Source organism: Oryx dammah, unplaced genomic scaffold (assembly GCF_014754425.2).
Source record: "Oryx dammah isolate SB20612 unplaced genomic scaffold, SCBI_Odam_1.1 HiC_scaffold_2, whole genome shotgun sequence".
NCBI lineage: Eukaryota > Metazoa > Chordata > Mammalia > Artiodactyla > Bovidae > Oryx > Oryx dammah.
Window position 1 is genome coordinate 158,229,235 of NW_024070186.1, and position 16,675 is coordinate 158,245,909.

The 16,675-nt window shown below is 59.4% G+C and overlaps 1 protein-coding gene across 1 annotated transcript; it reads right to left on the reverse strand.

Moving 5' to 3' along the window:
* Positions 1 to 6,406: 6,406 nt before the first annotated feature.
* On the reverse strand, positions 6,407 to 9,992 carry LOC120882281 (mastin-like). Its single transcript, XM_040266215.1, is given in 8 exon segments — positions 6,407 to 6,565; positions 8,048 to 8,401; positions 8,515 to 8,667; positions 9,168 to 9,360; positions 9,362 to 9,432; positions 9,581 to 9,724; positions 9,726 to 9,772; positions 9,932 to 9,992. Coding segments are annotated over 8 exon segments (1,182 nt in total).
* Between the last annotated feature and the right edge of the window lie 6,683 nt (positions 9,993 to 16,675).

Genomic DNA, 16,675 nt, shown 5'->3' on the forward strand with positions numbered 1-16,675 from the left:
CCTGCAGGAGGAGGGAGCTCCCCAGGCCACACAGCAGACCGCAGAGACGTAGGCTCTCAGGGCCTTTTTCCAGGGATGGGACGCCAAGAGCAGGCCAGCTGTGCAGCTGCAGGAATCCAGGCTCTCCGCTACAGGTTTTAGGTTTGCTAGGGGATGGGGTCCTGGCAGGCTTTTGACAATGACCCTGGACCCCTCCAGTGAGGAGACAGGGCTTCCCAGGCCGGGACAGGCTGCAGCAGCGGAGCCTGCCCTCTACACAGGTGGCCTCTGAGAGGCGGACAGGAAGCAGGGTTCCACCAGGCAACTCCAGAGCCACAAGACGCCCTCCACGCCCCTTCCGGCCATGTCTGCACCCAGAAGCTGGGGCCCTGCCTGCTACTCCCCATCTCTGGACAGAAGAAAGTCCCTTCGGACCCTCTTCCTAGCTGGGGCGTGGTCGGAGGGCAGGCAGGAGGAGGGCCTTGGGAGCGCCTTCCCAGCTGGGCTCCCTGGACCAGGTCTGCGCCAGGAGCCACTCAGGGCCACCCCTTCCTTTGCCGACGGCCAGGATGGGAGGGCCTGGGGCATGGACGCAGGTGTGCTGGGCTCTCTGCTCCCTCCTCGTGGCTGGACAGTGAGACTTGGAGCGGGGGTCTAGGGTGTGGGTGACCTGGAGTCACATCACGGCTTACACCCTGCAACCTGGATGGGCCAAGCCATTTGGTTTCGGTGAGAAAGTCCCTGGATGGTGGAACAAGATGGGGGCCACGGTGAGGGTCAGGCCCACTTCCCTACCACCCAGCCGCGCCTATGCTGGAGATTGTGGGCTCACTCTGTGAGTGTCCCTGTGCAGAGAAGAGCCAGACTCATGGAGAGACTCGAAAAGAATGAAAAAGTCATTATCTGCCTTTTACATAGATGCTGCCAGGTATGTAGCCTTCCCAGACCAGGGTGAGCCCCAGGCCACTGCTCTGAGAGCAAACACTATCCACAGCCTGCCCCACCCCCGCCACAGACACCCCGAAACCAGGGGCGCAGAGCCCCCCTGGGGATGTCCGCTTAGGACATGTAGTCCTGCAGCCCCCACTGCCATGACAGTTCAAATGAACAGGCCAGAGGAGCAGGTTACCAAGCATTTGGTGTTAGCAACAGGGTGCTGGCCGCCCCCAGTCCCCCAGGCCCCCAGGGCCCCCGAAGCCACCCGCAGGGCCCAGCAACCTTGTGCTTCCCTCCTGACCCAGCTCTTTGCCTTAAACAAGTCAAGCTGCCTGCATGCCCTGGCCGTCTTCCATCCTGGTCGTGTGGGGGTCAGGGTGGAGTGCGGGACAGGCAGGGACAGGTGGGATAGTGAGGCAGAGCAGGGAAGGGCTCCACAGAAAGGGGCAGCTCGGAGAAGATGATGGGAGAAGGGCAGGCCATGCCCCAGGGAGGGGTCAGCCCCTGAGCAGGTGTCTCGGCAGGAGGCCGTGGCACGGATCCAGGGCTGGCAGGCGGAGACCCTGGTGCACACGCCCAGGCAGCTGGGCTCAGCACAGACCCCAGTGAAGCTCACCACTGCCACCTGCACCCAGCGCTGGTCCCGGAGCGGGCAGACCAGGGAACCTCCAGAGTCGCCCTGGTAGAAGCAAGAAGAGCAGACAGGTCCGGGGGCTCTTGGGCTGAGGCTGACTTCAGAGAGCACAGGGATAGAGAGGAGCTGGGTGCCGGGGCAGCGGAGCGGGGCACACAAGGCCAGCTCTTTGGGGCTCCAGGTGTCCAGGCAGGAGCTTCATCCTTGATCTGTCCTGTTGGCAGCCCTGCATATCAGCTCTAGCTGCCTTTTTTTTTTTTTTTTTTTTTTAGGCCTCTGAGGCTCAGAGAGGTCAAGCAACTCCCTAAAGGTAGGTTACAGCATCGCTGAGATTCAGTCACTTTAATATTATTCCAAGCCTGGATGCTTCCCCTGATGCACGCTGCCTCCCTTATAAGTCACATGGCCTCTCTGAGCCTGGATTCCGACCCTCTGCGTCTTTGCAGCATCCGCTCACCTCCCTGTAGCAGCCGGAGCCCGAGTTCTCTGGCTGTTTATTGTCAGGTTGACTCCAGACTCATTCTTGTAACAAGCATCCGTCGAGCTCCAGCTGCACCAGACACCATTCCACCTCGGGGGCAAGACAAAGCCCTCCACCTAATGGAGCAAGATGGTGATATCTCTCCCCTGCTCCGAGTCCAGGACCCAGCCTGCCTCTCGGGGTCACTTAGAATAAAAGGGGACCTGGGGAGCCTGGCTAAGCATGGAGCAGGCATGTCACAGACTCCCTGTGAATGGGGCTCTGCTTCCTCCCCTCACTGTGCTGAGCAGGAAACAGGCCTGGAGGGGTCCAGTGGCTCCCCAGGCCCCGGGGAGGACCAGGGCAGGAGTGCCAATGGGGGTCTGAGCTTGCAGAAGCCCTTCCGGCCCTGGAAGTGGCCAGCACCCAGCATCTCCTCGGTGATGGGCTCCAGGCAGGAGAGCCCGCGGCAGCTCTGCGGGCTGGCAATGTGCACGTCCACCTCCTGAAGCCTGTGGGGCTCCAGCAGGGCCACTGAAGGAGAGGGGCATCAGGGAGGGAGGAGGGGCCCGCCCGCGGGTGGGAAGTGCGGCCGTGCCTGCCCTCGGGGGTGAGCCCCGCCCCACACGGTGAGGCAGATGCCTGACCCAAGTGGGCAGCGAGGTGAGCGGTGTGCAGCACCAGGCACTTGGGGACAGGGACACGCAGAGAGGCCACGAGTCACCCCTGCAGCCGGCCTACTCCACCTCGGGGCCGCCCCCTCCGCCCCTGCCCCCTCACCCACCATCCTGCCTGATGTCCCCCAAGCTGGTCAGCCAGCAGAGGGTGCCCGGTGGGAAGGAGGAGCCTGCCGAGGCCAGAGGGATGGGCCTGATGGTTTGGGAGATGGGCACAGCCAAGCCAGCTTCAGCAGAAGCATTCCCGTTGAAGGAGGGGTGTCAGATGACGCAGAGCACGACCACGGAGACAGCCTGGGGGGCTGGTGTGCAGGACAGATGCTCCCAGCTGGACGGTCAGGCTCACAGAGCTGTGCGGAAAGCGGAGGCAGGTGATGGGGCATGAGGAGGAAGCGTCTGGTGGCATTGGCACCATTGGAACTGGCTTCTGGGGGTGAGGGCCATGCGCTTGGGGGCTTTGTTCAAACCCTCTCTGCTCAGCCCTGGCCCACGGGGCTGGCCACATCTGGGTGGGGACAAAGACTCCAGGGTCCACTCCAGCCATGGAGTTAGATGATCCATCTTTGTGCAGAGCCCCGCATGAGGTGGGGCCTTGCTGCTGGGGATAGAAAGGACTGGACCCCACTCTTCCCAGGCCAGGCGGACAGCGAGGCAAGCGGTGCCCAGACGGCAGAGGCCGAGGCTGGCGGCGGGCGGCAGACAGGTTCTGTGCCAGGAAGCAGGCAGGCAGCCGGCCGGAGCTCAGGGGCTCGAGGTGCAGGTACGGGGCGGGTGGTGGTGGATGGCCCCCTCCCAGTGTTTGAGGACAGCTGAGCTGAGCCCTCTGGCAGGTAAGACGCTGACCTGAGACGGGTCAGGATGGGGTCCCCTGAGGGGGGAAGTGTGCAAAAGCACACAGGCAGGAATTCTTTTTTTATGCATACACTCATTTTTGTTTATGTGGCTGCTCTGGGTCCTAGTTGCAGGGTGTGGGATCTAGTCCCCTGACCAGCGATGGAACCCCGGGGTAACGGGGGTGGAGGCATTGCGCAGCCCCAGTGCGAGGGAAGCGGGACTCACCTGCAGACTCAGCGGGCGGCAGGCAGCACCCACCGGAGGCTGATGAGGCTGGCCCTGCAGATGGGGCGGGCCTGCTCTCTCAGGCTGGCCTGCCAGGGCCACTGTTGGGGGGATGCCTCGGTGCTCCCAACGACGCGGCCTCCGGGACAAAGCCGCTCGCTGGTCGAGAGCTGGGTGAGAATGCTCACGGTCAGCCCAGCAGCCCCCAGGTGGTCCCTCTGCAATAACAGGGCCTGGGGCAGGGCCCGAGGTGGCTCCCCTCCTGAGCAGCTCTAGACTTCTGCCTGTGACCAACTTTCTGAACCACAAGCAGCTGCCCCCTGAAGCTTTCCACGGTAAAGGGCTCAGTACCTCGGTTTGTGTGACTAAACTTTTCACCTAATTTTAATCAATTTAGACATAAGTGGGCCCTGTGGGTGGTGAGTGGCTCCCAGGCTGGAGACTGGGGAGGCCTCAGTCCCCCTGCTGGGACAAGAGGAGGGTCTCCTGGGTGTTGTTCTGAGGTTTCGGTGAGAAGGCCTGGGGATGAGGACGGCTCCACCGTGTTCTGCGTCTCTGTCTGCTCCTGAGCCGGCTGAGCAGCCTCAGGGAAGGACTTCGAAAGTTATCAAAGCCGCAGGACCTCAGTGTTCTCACACAGACCCAGCAGGCACAGGTGACGGCCTTCAAGAACCAGTGGGCGTGGGGGAGAAGGGCTAGTTAAGGACTTTGGGAAGGTCACGTGCACACTGCTATCTTTAAAATGGATAACCCACAAAGACCTACTGTGCAGCACAGGGAGCCCCGCTCATGTTGTGTGCCAGCCTGATTGGAAGCGGGGTTTGGGGAAGGATGGATACATGAGTCCCTTCACTGTCCACCTGAAATTATCACAACAGTGTTAAGTGGCTACATCCCAATACAAAATGCTTCTTGGTGTTAAAAAAAAATAAAATTGGAAAAAAAAAAAAAAACTGGTGAGCTTGGAAGTGACCCCACACATATTTCCCGGGGGTGGAGCCGGGAAGAAAAGCTAGATGATGTGAGGGCCCAGGACAGACCTTGGAGCAAGCAGGACTCGTGTGGCCGGAGCCCTGCCTCCCTGCTGGGGAACACCCAGCCCCGAGGAGCCGCAGCCTACCCAGAAGGCCAAGGCCTGGGCTCTAGGGCAGCAGGACGCCTGCCTGGGCTCTCACCTCTGTCTCCCAGGAAGGAGAGCCCCAGGAGTGCCAGACGGAGCCGTACCTGTGGGCAGAAACAGGGAGACTGAGCGCCAGCACCTGGGAGGGCAGGCACGGCCCCGACCTCTCCCTGGGGCCACCGCCCAGAATGCTGCCCAGGGTCTGGGCACCGCCGCTCACGACCCCCCACCGGAAAGACCAGGGGTGATGGAGAGCCCGGCCCAGAGACCCACCGTGGGGCCACAGCACCACAGTTCCAAGAGGCCTGCACCCCTTGCCCTCCTGAGACCCCTTCACCCGGAGGGACACCTGCCAAGGGCCGGCAGCAGCTCCAGGTTCTCCTCCTGCTCTGGCCCCATCCGACTTGGGCTTCGGGGTGTGGGGTCCGGCAGATGGCGGCGGCCAGGACTGATCCCGGGCGAGCCTCCCTCCCTGCCAGGCTGGGCTGTAGATAAGAAACGTGCTCCCCGCCCCCCTGCCCGCTGTTGCGTGGGCCCTGCAGCAGGCTGAGGGGGAGTACAGGAGAATCCCAGGCATGCAGTGTAGAAACGCGTGACCTTAAGAGTCTGCCAGGTCTGGGCGCCAAGCAAACCGGAGGAGGAGGGTACATTCTGGGAGCGCCTGGCCCAGGAGCTGCATCCCTGCCAACTTGAGCAGGCGCCTGCAACGCAAGAGCCTCCCTCATCTCTGGGCGCCTTGGCCTTCGCTGCCCTGCCCGGACCTGCCCTTGTGGCCCTTCAGCCAAGAGGACAGTGGGCAGGACGGGGAAGGGGCCCTGTCCCTGTCCCTGGGCCGGCCGCCTCCCACCCCTGCCAAGAGGGAGAGAGGAGGTGCAGGCTGAGGGCCATGTCTGCCAGGGCCCACAGCTCCTCCAGGGGCCTGTGGGACCTGCTCTGGGCACCCCAGGAAAGCATGCTGACCTTTGCCCCTTCCCACTGCTTGGGTCTTGCTCCCACCTGCCCCCACTCTCATCCCGGGGTCCAAGTGTCACCTCCGTTGAGACCCTGGTGCTTTGCTGGCCTACAGGCAGCTGGGACTGGTTCCCACCCAGAGACGGACCCTGCGGGAGTCAGTCCCTCACCTGAGTGGTCCCCAGGGGAGCTAACGTCTCCCCAGAGAAGAGATAGTCATGTCATACCCGGGTCACATTCACATGGCGACTGGCTAATCCAGAGAACAGAGGCTGCCTCACAGGAGAAAGGGGTGGGTGGATGGGTGTCCGGGGGTGGGTGTGACACCAAGTTACAATCATTTGACTTGGATAAATTCCCTTTGGAACCGTGCACAGTGTCACGTGGTGAATTCTGGGACAGGCGGACCGAGCTGGGGGCTGTGGCTTCAAGGTAGAGCTGACGCTGAGATCCCTGCTGTTCTCTGCCAAGCCAGGGCAGGCATTGGTCCCAGGAATGGCACTGGTCCCAGCTCAGCCCTCTGCCCTCAGGGCTCGGGACACCTGCCCCTGGGGAAGCCATGACATCCTGGTCAGCCCCAGCACCCCCGGTCACTCCTCGTGGCCTTCAATCAAGTAGAGGCCTGGGGCTCTCTCTCTTGCCCCCTCCACCACCACCAGCATCTCCCTGCTGCCTCCTCCAGGGTCAGAGGAGCCCTGGACACTGAAAGACCGGAATAGAAGGTCAAGGGCGGGGCCCAAGCAGCGAGTCTGGGAAGAAGAGGAGGAGGTCAGGTCCTCCGGCTGACCTAGATTGAGGCCAAGGGGCTGAGTCAGGGGAAACTCGGGATTTGCTGCTAAGTGCTCTAGGGTGCTGGGTGCCCAGAATGTCACACGGGGCCCAGCCAGAGCCCCAGCTGGGCACCCCCTGCAACTGCTGGGAGCCTCTCACCCTGCAGACGGGAGGCCGTGGGGTCGCCCTGAGGCAGGAGGGGTGGCTGTGGGGTGCAGCTGCAACAGAGTGGGCAGGACCGGGTGGGTCTCTCGCAGCGGGAGACAGGAAACAGACCAGCAAGTGCCCGGCCGGGCACCTGGGAGGGAGTCTTATCGCGGAAGGAACACCGGCATTCAGTGCCCCAGGAAGGGAGGCGTTTACTTTCCTTAATTCTGACCAATGAACCCTTTTCTTTAATAATTAAATCAGGTGCACACTGTGTGTTTGATGGCCACAGACAGGCTGAGAGTTAAGTTAGCATAAGATCGAGTTCAGTCATGTATAAGATGGAACGACTTCCCCAGACCCCACTAAGTGAATACTTCTTCCATCCTGGGTCAACAAAATGTATTCCACTTGAGGATTTGGTTGTAAATCCTACAGCACCTTACAACCAACCGTTAGTTCACTTTTTTAAGTGTCAAAGAGTTTAATGATCACTTTTTATTCCCTCAGCCTGTCATCAAGACATTCAGATCACCTTGTCCTGCTGACTCCTAGGGTGATCGCCACTTAGGCCCATTGACCTTGGACCCAATTTCACCGATCAGGCTCCTATCATTGCTGCTACAAAAGTGGGCAGGTCCTCCAACTGCCAAATGGTCAGCTATCTGCCCAGTTTGTTTTCAAGGACTAGGAATCAGCTGTGTCCAGTTTGAGCTCAAGCCAGTTAAAACTAATTAAGACCCAAAACACTGTAACTGGGCCCCAAACTTCATCCTCAGAGCCCTTGGGTCCCACAGGGAGAGGGGCCAGTATCCACTCTGGACAGACACCTCATTCTGTTCAGGAAAAGCTGGCTCTTCACATGGGTCCTGAGGGGCTGGGCCAGTGGGGGGGGGTGTCAGCTGGAGGCCAAGCAGCTTGAAGACATGGAGTTGGACACTCCTCCCGCTGGGCCCCCTGCCAGGGCTCCCTCCGCAGACCCCAGGCCCCTTCCTCCTCCAGTGTCACCTAGACACACCTCTGAACCCCAGAGACCAGCTGTCCAAGGGGGCCCCCAGGACACATCCCATAAGAAACAGCTGTAGTCGTGAGAGATGCTGATGGGGACCCCATTCTCCTGATGCGGGTGGCAGGTGAGGAGGGGTGGGGAGGGGTGGGGAGGGACGTGTGGACTGAGGCCGCAGGGTCTCAGAGAAGCAGGCAACAGACGGCGACGGCGGGAGGGGGAGAAGCCGAGGACACCTCCCCGGGAGGCGGGCCCACCCTGCTCCTCAACAACTGTGCCCAGGGAGCCAGCCCAGAGAGCCCCCCACCCGCAGCCCGGTCAGGTCAAGCACATACAGCCTGGGAGCAGCTCTGCACAGTTTAATGAGGCTCACATCACAGACAGCTGACTGCCGGACTCTCCCTTCCACACGGTACCCCCTTCTGGAGCCCCTGCCTGCTCCCCAAGACCACCAGGGGCCCCTGAGCGAAGAAGATTGGGGGTCTCCAGGTCCAGGGCCCGGGGACAGCGGGGCATACTGGTGGATCCAGGACATGTAGTTGGTCACCTGGGTGTACACCCCAGGGAAGTTGGGGAGCGCACACTTGTGGCCCCAGCTGACAACTCCCACCTGGACCCAGGAGCATTTCCAAAGGCACACCAGGGGCCCCCCGGAGTCACCCTGCGGGAAAACAGAACTCAGTAAGGACTTCCCATGCCCCCAGGCAGTGGGGCTGGCGGGTCCCCTGCTCAGGGGTTGGGGGGACAGATTAGAGGGTGAGTCTGGGGTCCCACCTTGCGGGAGTCCTTGCCCTTGCTCCCGGCACACAGCATGTCGTCCTTGATTGGCTTGGTGGTGTTTTCAGCTTTCCGATAGTGTTGGTTACAAACCTGGTTCCCCACGATGGGCACCTCCACCTCCTGCAGGTGGTAGGGCAGGGGCAGGGGCTCCGCGGGGAGAGGCTGACTGAGCTCCGTGCTGGGGAGAGGCTCCCCTCCGTCTGCGGGGGGCCTGGGGACCCACTGCCAGCCCGACCCTGGGATCCAGACCCAGCGCCCCTGGCCTTGGACTCAGTGTCTCCACAGCCATGAATTTGGGGTCTGGTCACATGACTCTCAAACATCTAGGTGCCCATCCCCCTGCAGCATGGAGGAACCCTGAGACCTTGGCAGGTCGCCCACGCTCAGTGACCCAGACCTCCTCCCCATGACTTCCTTGTGTGCTCAGGCTGAGGGGGTCAGAGCCCAGGATGGCTGGGGCAGAGTCTGACCAGGACCCAGAGCTAGTGGCCCACCCCTGAGGTTGTTCCAGAAGGTTCCCATCCAGAACCATGCAGGATACCCCTCCCTAGGGTCCAAAGGTCTGCAGAGTGAGCCGCTTTCCCTGAAGACCCAGCCTCCCCAGTTCCTCATCCTTCGCCTCAAGTCTCCCCAAACCTACAGTGAACCGTGACTCTGCCCCAGCCGGTCACCCAGCACATCTTCCTCTCGGGGACCGTCAACGAGGCAGGCGGGAGGGAGACCACCTGGACGTGAGGGGAGAGGCTCACGGGGGCCTCCAGCCTCAGCAGGGTGATGTCCACCACCCCCTTAGCAGACAGGAGTTGGTCGTAGTCCGGGTGTCGGACAATCTTGGACACTGGTTGGCTTGTCATGGTCGTAGAGTCTCAGCTGCCCAACTTGGACCCTGATGGTAGAAGCCTGCCAGCTCCCCTGGGGAGAGGGACCGGGAGCCACTCAGAGGAGGCTGGGGACCCCCAGAGCTGGGGAGGGGCCCCTGGACACCCACACACACCTCCCCCAGCCCCCTCTGCTCCCCACCCTCCTTGCAGCCAGCCACAGGGACAGGGACACAGAATACTCATGGCTTAACACAGTGGGCAGCAGTCAGCACCCACTGGGGGTGGATGAGGGACCCCCCACAAAAGTATATCCACAGGCCAGCTGTCCTATTGTAGAACCTCAGGCTCACCTGCCACAGGTAGCTCCTGGCCGAGACATCGCACACCCACCCCCCCCATGATGCGTACCAGCTCATGTCCTGAGCCGGGGCCTGGGGAAGCAAGGGAAGGGGCCATCAGGGACCCAGACAATGATCTTCCGAGGCAAAGCTATTCAGAAGCGGGGAGGCCCCTGCCCCCAAGATGGGTGGACCCTGGGTGCAGAAACGGGTCTTGGGATCCTCAGGGCACTGCATGGGGTGCGGACTCACCTGGGGTCACGGGCGTGGAGCGCCCCAGGCAGGGGAGGGTCATGACAAGCAGCCACAGCATCTGCAGGCGGTCTTGAGGGGCAGCTGGACCCCCAGCACCAACTTCGGGAAGGGCGGCCTGAAGCTCCAGCTGGTCTGGGCAGGAGGGTGGCCTCCTCCAAGCTGCTTCCACGTCTCTGCCCCCGGTGCCCCCAGGGCCCCATTTACGCCCCTCACACAGGAAATGGGCACAGGGCTGTGTGTGCTGCTGCCAGGTCGGTCCTCTACCTGTGGGGGCCAGGGACCGGGGCCGGTTCAACTCAGCCTCCTCTGGCAGAGGGTGGGGTTGGGGGCCCAGGCAGGGGAAGAAACGAGAGCCCGGAGCCCCCGGCCCGGTGGGTCCCGATGGAAGGGACACTTGGTGGGCAGAGAGGAGGGAGACGACTGAGGGGCACTAGCCAGCTGCCACCCTAGGGGGGCTCCTTAATCGGAGGTGGGGTGGTGAGGCCAGGGCCCTGCTCTTCTGGGTACCACCCACCCCCAGGGACCAAGGGCTGCTCCCCAGCCTGGAGCCCAGCACCTGGGCTGACGACCCTCCTGACGTCTCTCCCAGACCCTGAGGACTCACAGTTACTGACTCCCATGGAGGCTCCAGATCCAGGACAAAGGAGCGTTCCAGCACCGAGAGTGTGGGCCGGGTGCCCACAGGAGCGCTGGGACCCGGGCATCTCCAGGGGTATGTGGTCTCAGTGCTTCCCTGACCACAGCCTCTGAGGGCAGGACGGGTCTCGGGGCACAGCACGTGGAGGGTCAGCTCAGGGCCTGTTTGTTCTCAGGTTTGAGGTCGGGAAAGAATCAGAGGATGAGGGGTGAGGGTTTCCCTGGGCCCCTCCCTGGTCCTGGTTCCCAGCCCCTCTACCTGGCACCCCTCTCTACCTGGACCCACTTGCGAGGTGTTTTGTAGGAGAGCCTGGGGTCCAGAGGGACCCCTGTGTGTGGGGAGGTGCATGCATTTGAGAGAAGTCAGCCAGACTCAGGAGGGCCGGAGGTGTTCCTCCCAATTCTCCAGGGAGCCCGGGACCCCTGGGTGGCCTGAGTGATGTCCCCTGCATTCCTGTGTTAAAGCCCCAGCCCCCATTCCTCAGGATGTGACTGTATTTGGAGAGGGGGTCATTAGAGAGGTCATCAGGGGGACGGTCTAATCAACATGGCCGGTGTCCTTAGGAGAAGGACACAGACACGCATGGGGAGACCTCGGAGGACCCGGGCAGAAGGTGCCGTGTGCAGGCCAAGGACAGAGGTCCCTAGAGGACCAGCCTTGCCCCAGCAAGTCTCCACGTCCAGCACTGGGACTGGGAGGAGATACTCTTGCCCGGTCTGCAGGGCTTTGCCCAGCCCGGGTTGCCTCACAGCCGAGCCCAGGATCCCTGGGCCTGAGAGGAGGGAGATGCTGGGCTCTCGCCTGCAGGCTCTTCTCTGCTCAAGCAGGTCTTCAGCAGGGAGGGCCAGGGGAGGGCAGCAAGGCGTAGGGTTGGGGGAGTGCTGCGTTCGTTTCAGATGTACAGCAAAGCGACTCAGTTACACACATACACACATATTCTTTTTTGTATTCTTCATTATACATTATTAAAGGATGTTGAATATAATTCCCTGTGCCAGACAGGAGGTCCTTATTGGCTGTCTATACACAGTCAAGTGGTTCTGTTAATCCCAGACTCATAACTGACCCCTCCCTTCCTTCGTCCTCTTCGGTCACCATAAGTTTGTTTTCCATGCCTGTGTGTCTGTTTTATAAATAAGTTCATTTGAATCATATTCTAGATTCCATATAAAAGTGATATTATATGGTATTTGTCTTTTTCTAACACGTCACTTAGGATGATCTCTCTAGACCCGTTTATGTTGCTGCAGATGGCATTATTTTATTCTTTTTCATGCTTGAGTAATATTTCATCATGTATAGGTACCATATCTTTATCCAGTTGTCTGTTCGTGGACGTTTAGTTTGCTTCCAAGTCTTCGCTATTGTGTTAGTGCTGCTGTGAACATTGGGGTGCATGTATCTTTTCAAACTAGAATTTTGTCTGGACATATGCCCAGGAGTGGGGTTGCTAGGTCATATGGTAGCTCTGGGGCTTCCCAGGTGCCTTAGTGGTAAAGAACCCACCTGCTCTTGGCAGGAGACGCAAGGGATGCAGGGTCAATCCCTGGGTTGGGAAGATACCCTGGAGAAGGGTATGGCAACCCACTCCACTATTCTTGCCTGGAGTCCCATCTCCATGGACAGAGGAGCCTGGCAGGCTCCAGTCCATGGGGTCGCAAAGAGTCGGACATGACTAGAGCGACCTAGCACACGTGCATGGTGGTAGCTCTGTTTTTAGTTTTTTAAGGGACCTCCATACTGTCTTCCACAGTTGCTGACCAGCTTACATCCCCACCGACCACAGGAGGCTCCCCTTCCCTTCACAGCCTCCCCAGCACGCGCTATTGTAGACTCCATCGTGATGGCCACCAGCCAGGCGTCTCTGCCCTGAACACGCTGCACATGCTGCAGAGGAGCCCACCTCCCTGTCTGAAGCCCACAGGCCGCGCCCTCACCACTGCGAGCGCTGCTTCGCCTGCGTGGTGTTTCCAGGGGGTGACCCCGCGACTCATCCCCCGTCTGCGGTGACACCAGCATCGTGGCCTCCAGCATCTGCCTGCCTGCCTGCCTGCCTGGATGGTGACAGGGACCCCCCCAACACAGTCATTCATCTCAAGCAGAAGGGCTTTCAGGTCGCATCCAGATTCTGCCTACATGAACATAAACAGTGTTTCCATTTGAATCAATTGCTGGCGCGCTCTTTTACTACCTCCCCTCCCCACCCTGAGGGACAAGGGCAGCGGCCTGGCTCCCGAGCCGCCCTGCAGGGCAGAGGGACCTGCCATCAGCCCTAGAACGTCTGCTCCCTGCTTCTGCCAACTCCAGGCACCGTCTCCTCAGGCTTCACCCATCTGGGATGCTCTCAAAAGGGCTTCCCCGGGGACTTGGTGGGGGACCAGCTTTCAAATGCTCACCTTTCATCTCTTATTCTATAACCCGCCCCCTCGGTACTTGTGGTCTCTCAGGCTGAGGTTCCCGGCCTGTTCCCAGCAGCATGTGGCAGCACGTGGCCTGGGTTTGGCGCCACCGCTCCCCACCGCTCCCCCGGCTCCCCATTGCTCCCCATCCTCACCTGGTCCTCAACCTGAAAGCACCTCAAACCCCCGTTCTTCAGCATAAATCCTATCCGGACAATGGGAAGCAGCTCAAAACTTGGCTCTTGTCAAACACTCCCAGTGAGACCAGGGGCACGCGACCCGTCTTCCTCTCCGTCCTTGAGGACAGAGCCCCGCGTCAGCCACTCCATCCACAGGTGGAGACTCATCCCAGCAGAAAGCCTCACGCCTGGCCCTGCCGTCGGTGCAGCTTCACAGCAGGACCGAGGTCAGGTGGGTCCACCCACCGACGGCTCTCTAGTCCCTCCAGAGGGATGTCACAGATATGTTCTCCTGACTCCAGAAGAGCCTCGGCAGAGAAAGCTCCTGAACCCACAGTGGGGAGCCTCTCCACACCTGTGTCACCAGCCCTTGTCCCCTCCCTACCAGGATTCCCTCCCTTTCCACAGGGAGCCTCCCCTGAATCTTCATCTCAGGGCAGAACCGAAGCCAAAACAGCAGGCAGCACCCCCGGGGCGGGCTGGGCAGGTGGAGGGGATCCTGACCGTGTCTAACAGTCTGAGGAGTCACAGCTCATTTGAAAAATCAGCAGTTACATCAGATGATCCCACAGTAACTGCAGATGCAAGTTGACAGGCAAGTAATCTTTCAGGGTGGCGAAGAGGACAGTTTAGAAGCAAGCGAACAGCCGTTTGAGGAAGAGGGCAACACAAGCATATTCTCAGAAACACCGCATCCCAGACCTTTGAATCAATTACAGTAAAGCTCAATAAAAGGCAAATGTCCCAAGAGATACACTCAGCAAAGGAAATCAAATCTCATCATCAAGGCCACTCTTATCTTTTTAAAAGAGATGCCATCAAAGAGAACAACCCAGAATTAACAGTCTAGATGCTGTCCAGATGGCCAATTCGGGGCACGTGAGACAGGAGACAAACAGCCAATCCACGTCTTCTCTTATTGGGGTAATGCACAGATGTCTGTTCTAGAAGAATAAGGGGAGAAGGCCGAGAAATGCTGGGACAACGTAAATTACTAAGTTAAGGAGGCAGAAGCCAGTCTGAGGACGTCAGTGATTATATGGCATCAAGGCGCTGACAGTAAGCTCACCAGTTCACACACCAGCACGGAAGGAGGGCATCGGAAATACCCTGGATACAGGCCACTCACGAGAGAGAGCGACCACGGAGAGCGTGGGATGGAAAAGACGCTACAGGCAAACCCCCGCCAAAGGGGAGCGCGGGCCACAGACAGAACCTCAAGGACACACAGGATTGCATCAAAACCAGAAACCTATGTTCCTCCAAAGACACTCCCAAGAAAATGGGGTGAGGAGTCCCAGGGAGAAAATAATCGCAAAGCATAAAGTACTTGTATCCAGAAAAGATAAAGAATTCCCCAGACACCATCCTGAGAAACAAAAGCGTGTTGAGTCCTGCCCTAAGGCCACTGCTTCAAGGCCTTGTCCCAAGGTCACGTCCCAAGGCCAGAGAAGTGGAGCCCATAGCCAAGGTCACCTCCGAAGCTGACTGAGCCCCTTTGCAACCATTGCCAAAAGACCCCCACACACACACACTCTGATCATCACTAGCAGATTTCCTCATCCCAAATTAGGCAAAGATGCCCGCCCCAGTAGTCAACCTACAGTGCCCTAAAATAAAAAGTGTTAGTCGCTCATCTGTGTCTGACTCTGTGACCCCATGGATTGCAGCCTGCCAGGCTCCTCTGTCCATGGGATTCTCCAGGCAAGAACACTGGAGTGGGTTGCCATGTCCTTCTCCAGGGGACCTTCCTGACCCAGGGATCGAACCCAGGTCTCCTTCATTGCAGGCAGATTCTTTACCACCTGAACTTAACCAGTTACCTAATGCCAATCTTCCAGCAGGAATTTTCTCTGTCTTGAGGCTGTAAAAAATGGCTACTAACCCATGAAAACTGTCGACTCTCCCTGGCCTGTGAGGAGGTCGGCCTGCTGTGCTCGCAGTACCTGCATTATCTCTGCTTTTTGTTCTTCATGAGCTCCCTCCCTACTGCAGTACTGTGTCTGGAAATTGTCTTGCAACCTGCGGTCGGACTGCCCCAACAAAGCCCAAGTAGAGAAAGTGTTTACAAGGGAAGCTGGAAGGGTGCCAAGGAAGCACATGAAAACACACAGCAGACTGAGTCATTAGCAAAATGCAGGCGAAAATAAGCGCTAACCTGTTAAAATGGCATTTCAGGGCCAATGACAAAGTCAGGGACTACAGAGCAACACGCAGGCTTTCCGAGAAGAAGAGAAACAGACACACGTTCCCATGAAAACCAATGTGAAAGATTGGCCTGATACGTACTCACCAGAGACCTGGAACAGCACCAATGTCCTGAGCAGGTACATTCAGGTAGGAAAAAAAAAAAAAAAGGAGAGAAAGTTCAAATAAAAATTAACAGGTAGGTGACTTCCATGGTAGTCCAGTGGTTAAGACTACAAGGTGCCAAAGCAGGGGGCGCAGGTTGAGGGACTAAGATCCCGCATGCGGTGCAGCCAATACGCTAATTAACTAAACAACATGGAAACAAACAGCGGTGCGTTCATGCAGCGGAGAGTGTTGGATGCCGCACGCAACCGGAGGCCAGAGACTGTGGCTGAGAGCCGGGCAGGGAGGGGGCAGCAGGAAAGGGCACACGGGGAGTTTTGGAGGTGTTGGGATGGCCAAGCCCTCCCCTTGAGGACCACAGCCCAGGAGAGCTGTATCAGAGGGGCTGCAGCTCCCGGCCTTGGGGAGCCAGCGTCACGCTCCTTTTCCCTCTGGGAACCACCTGCTCCCAATGGTGGTGGTCTCCACCCACGGTCCAGCCTCGTCTGAGGCTGCCCACCATGGTGTTAGGCCCTCCACAGTCTCGTGGGGTCTTTCCCTGGGGTTTCAAGGTGCCCACGGGAGCCCTCCGAGCTGGGGAGGGCCTCACTCTGCCCGTTGGGGGAGCCGTGTGCCCACTTCATAGAGGGGGCCGCTCCCTACCCCACGTGCCCCACCCCGTCTCAGCCCTGACCCCTTGGAACGCCCCGAGCCTCAGGCCTCGAGTCCCCAGGACACATGCTGGGTGCTTCCTGCCCCTAGGACCCAGGCCTGGACACAGGTGTAGGGGGGGCACCCTTGTGTCTCCAGGGGGACCTCGCCGGGGCTGGGGGCCCACCCGCTGCTAGACCCCAGGCTTGTAGATGCTACGTAAAGGGGTAGGATGCATGTGTCCCCGGGCGCCTCCAGGCCCCAGGCGGGAATGACTTTCCAGGCTGAGTATCAGCCTCAGGGAGAGAAACGAGGATGGGCAAAAGGGCTCATGGGCCAGTCTCTGGGGCAACCCTCCACCGGTGCTGGCAGCTCTGATCTCACCCGTGTCCCTGAAATGCACAGGGTGGGATCAGGACCACCTCTTCACTTACTGGGTTAAAGCCCCTCCTAAGATCTTTACGACCCAGATAATCACAATGGTGTGATCATTCACCTAGAGCCAGACATCCTGGAATGTGAAGTCAAGTGGGCCTTAGAAACCATCACTACAAACAAAGCTAGTGGAGGTGATGGAATTCCA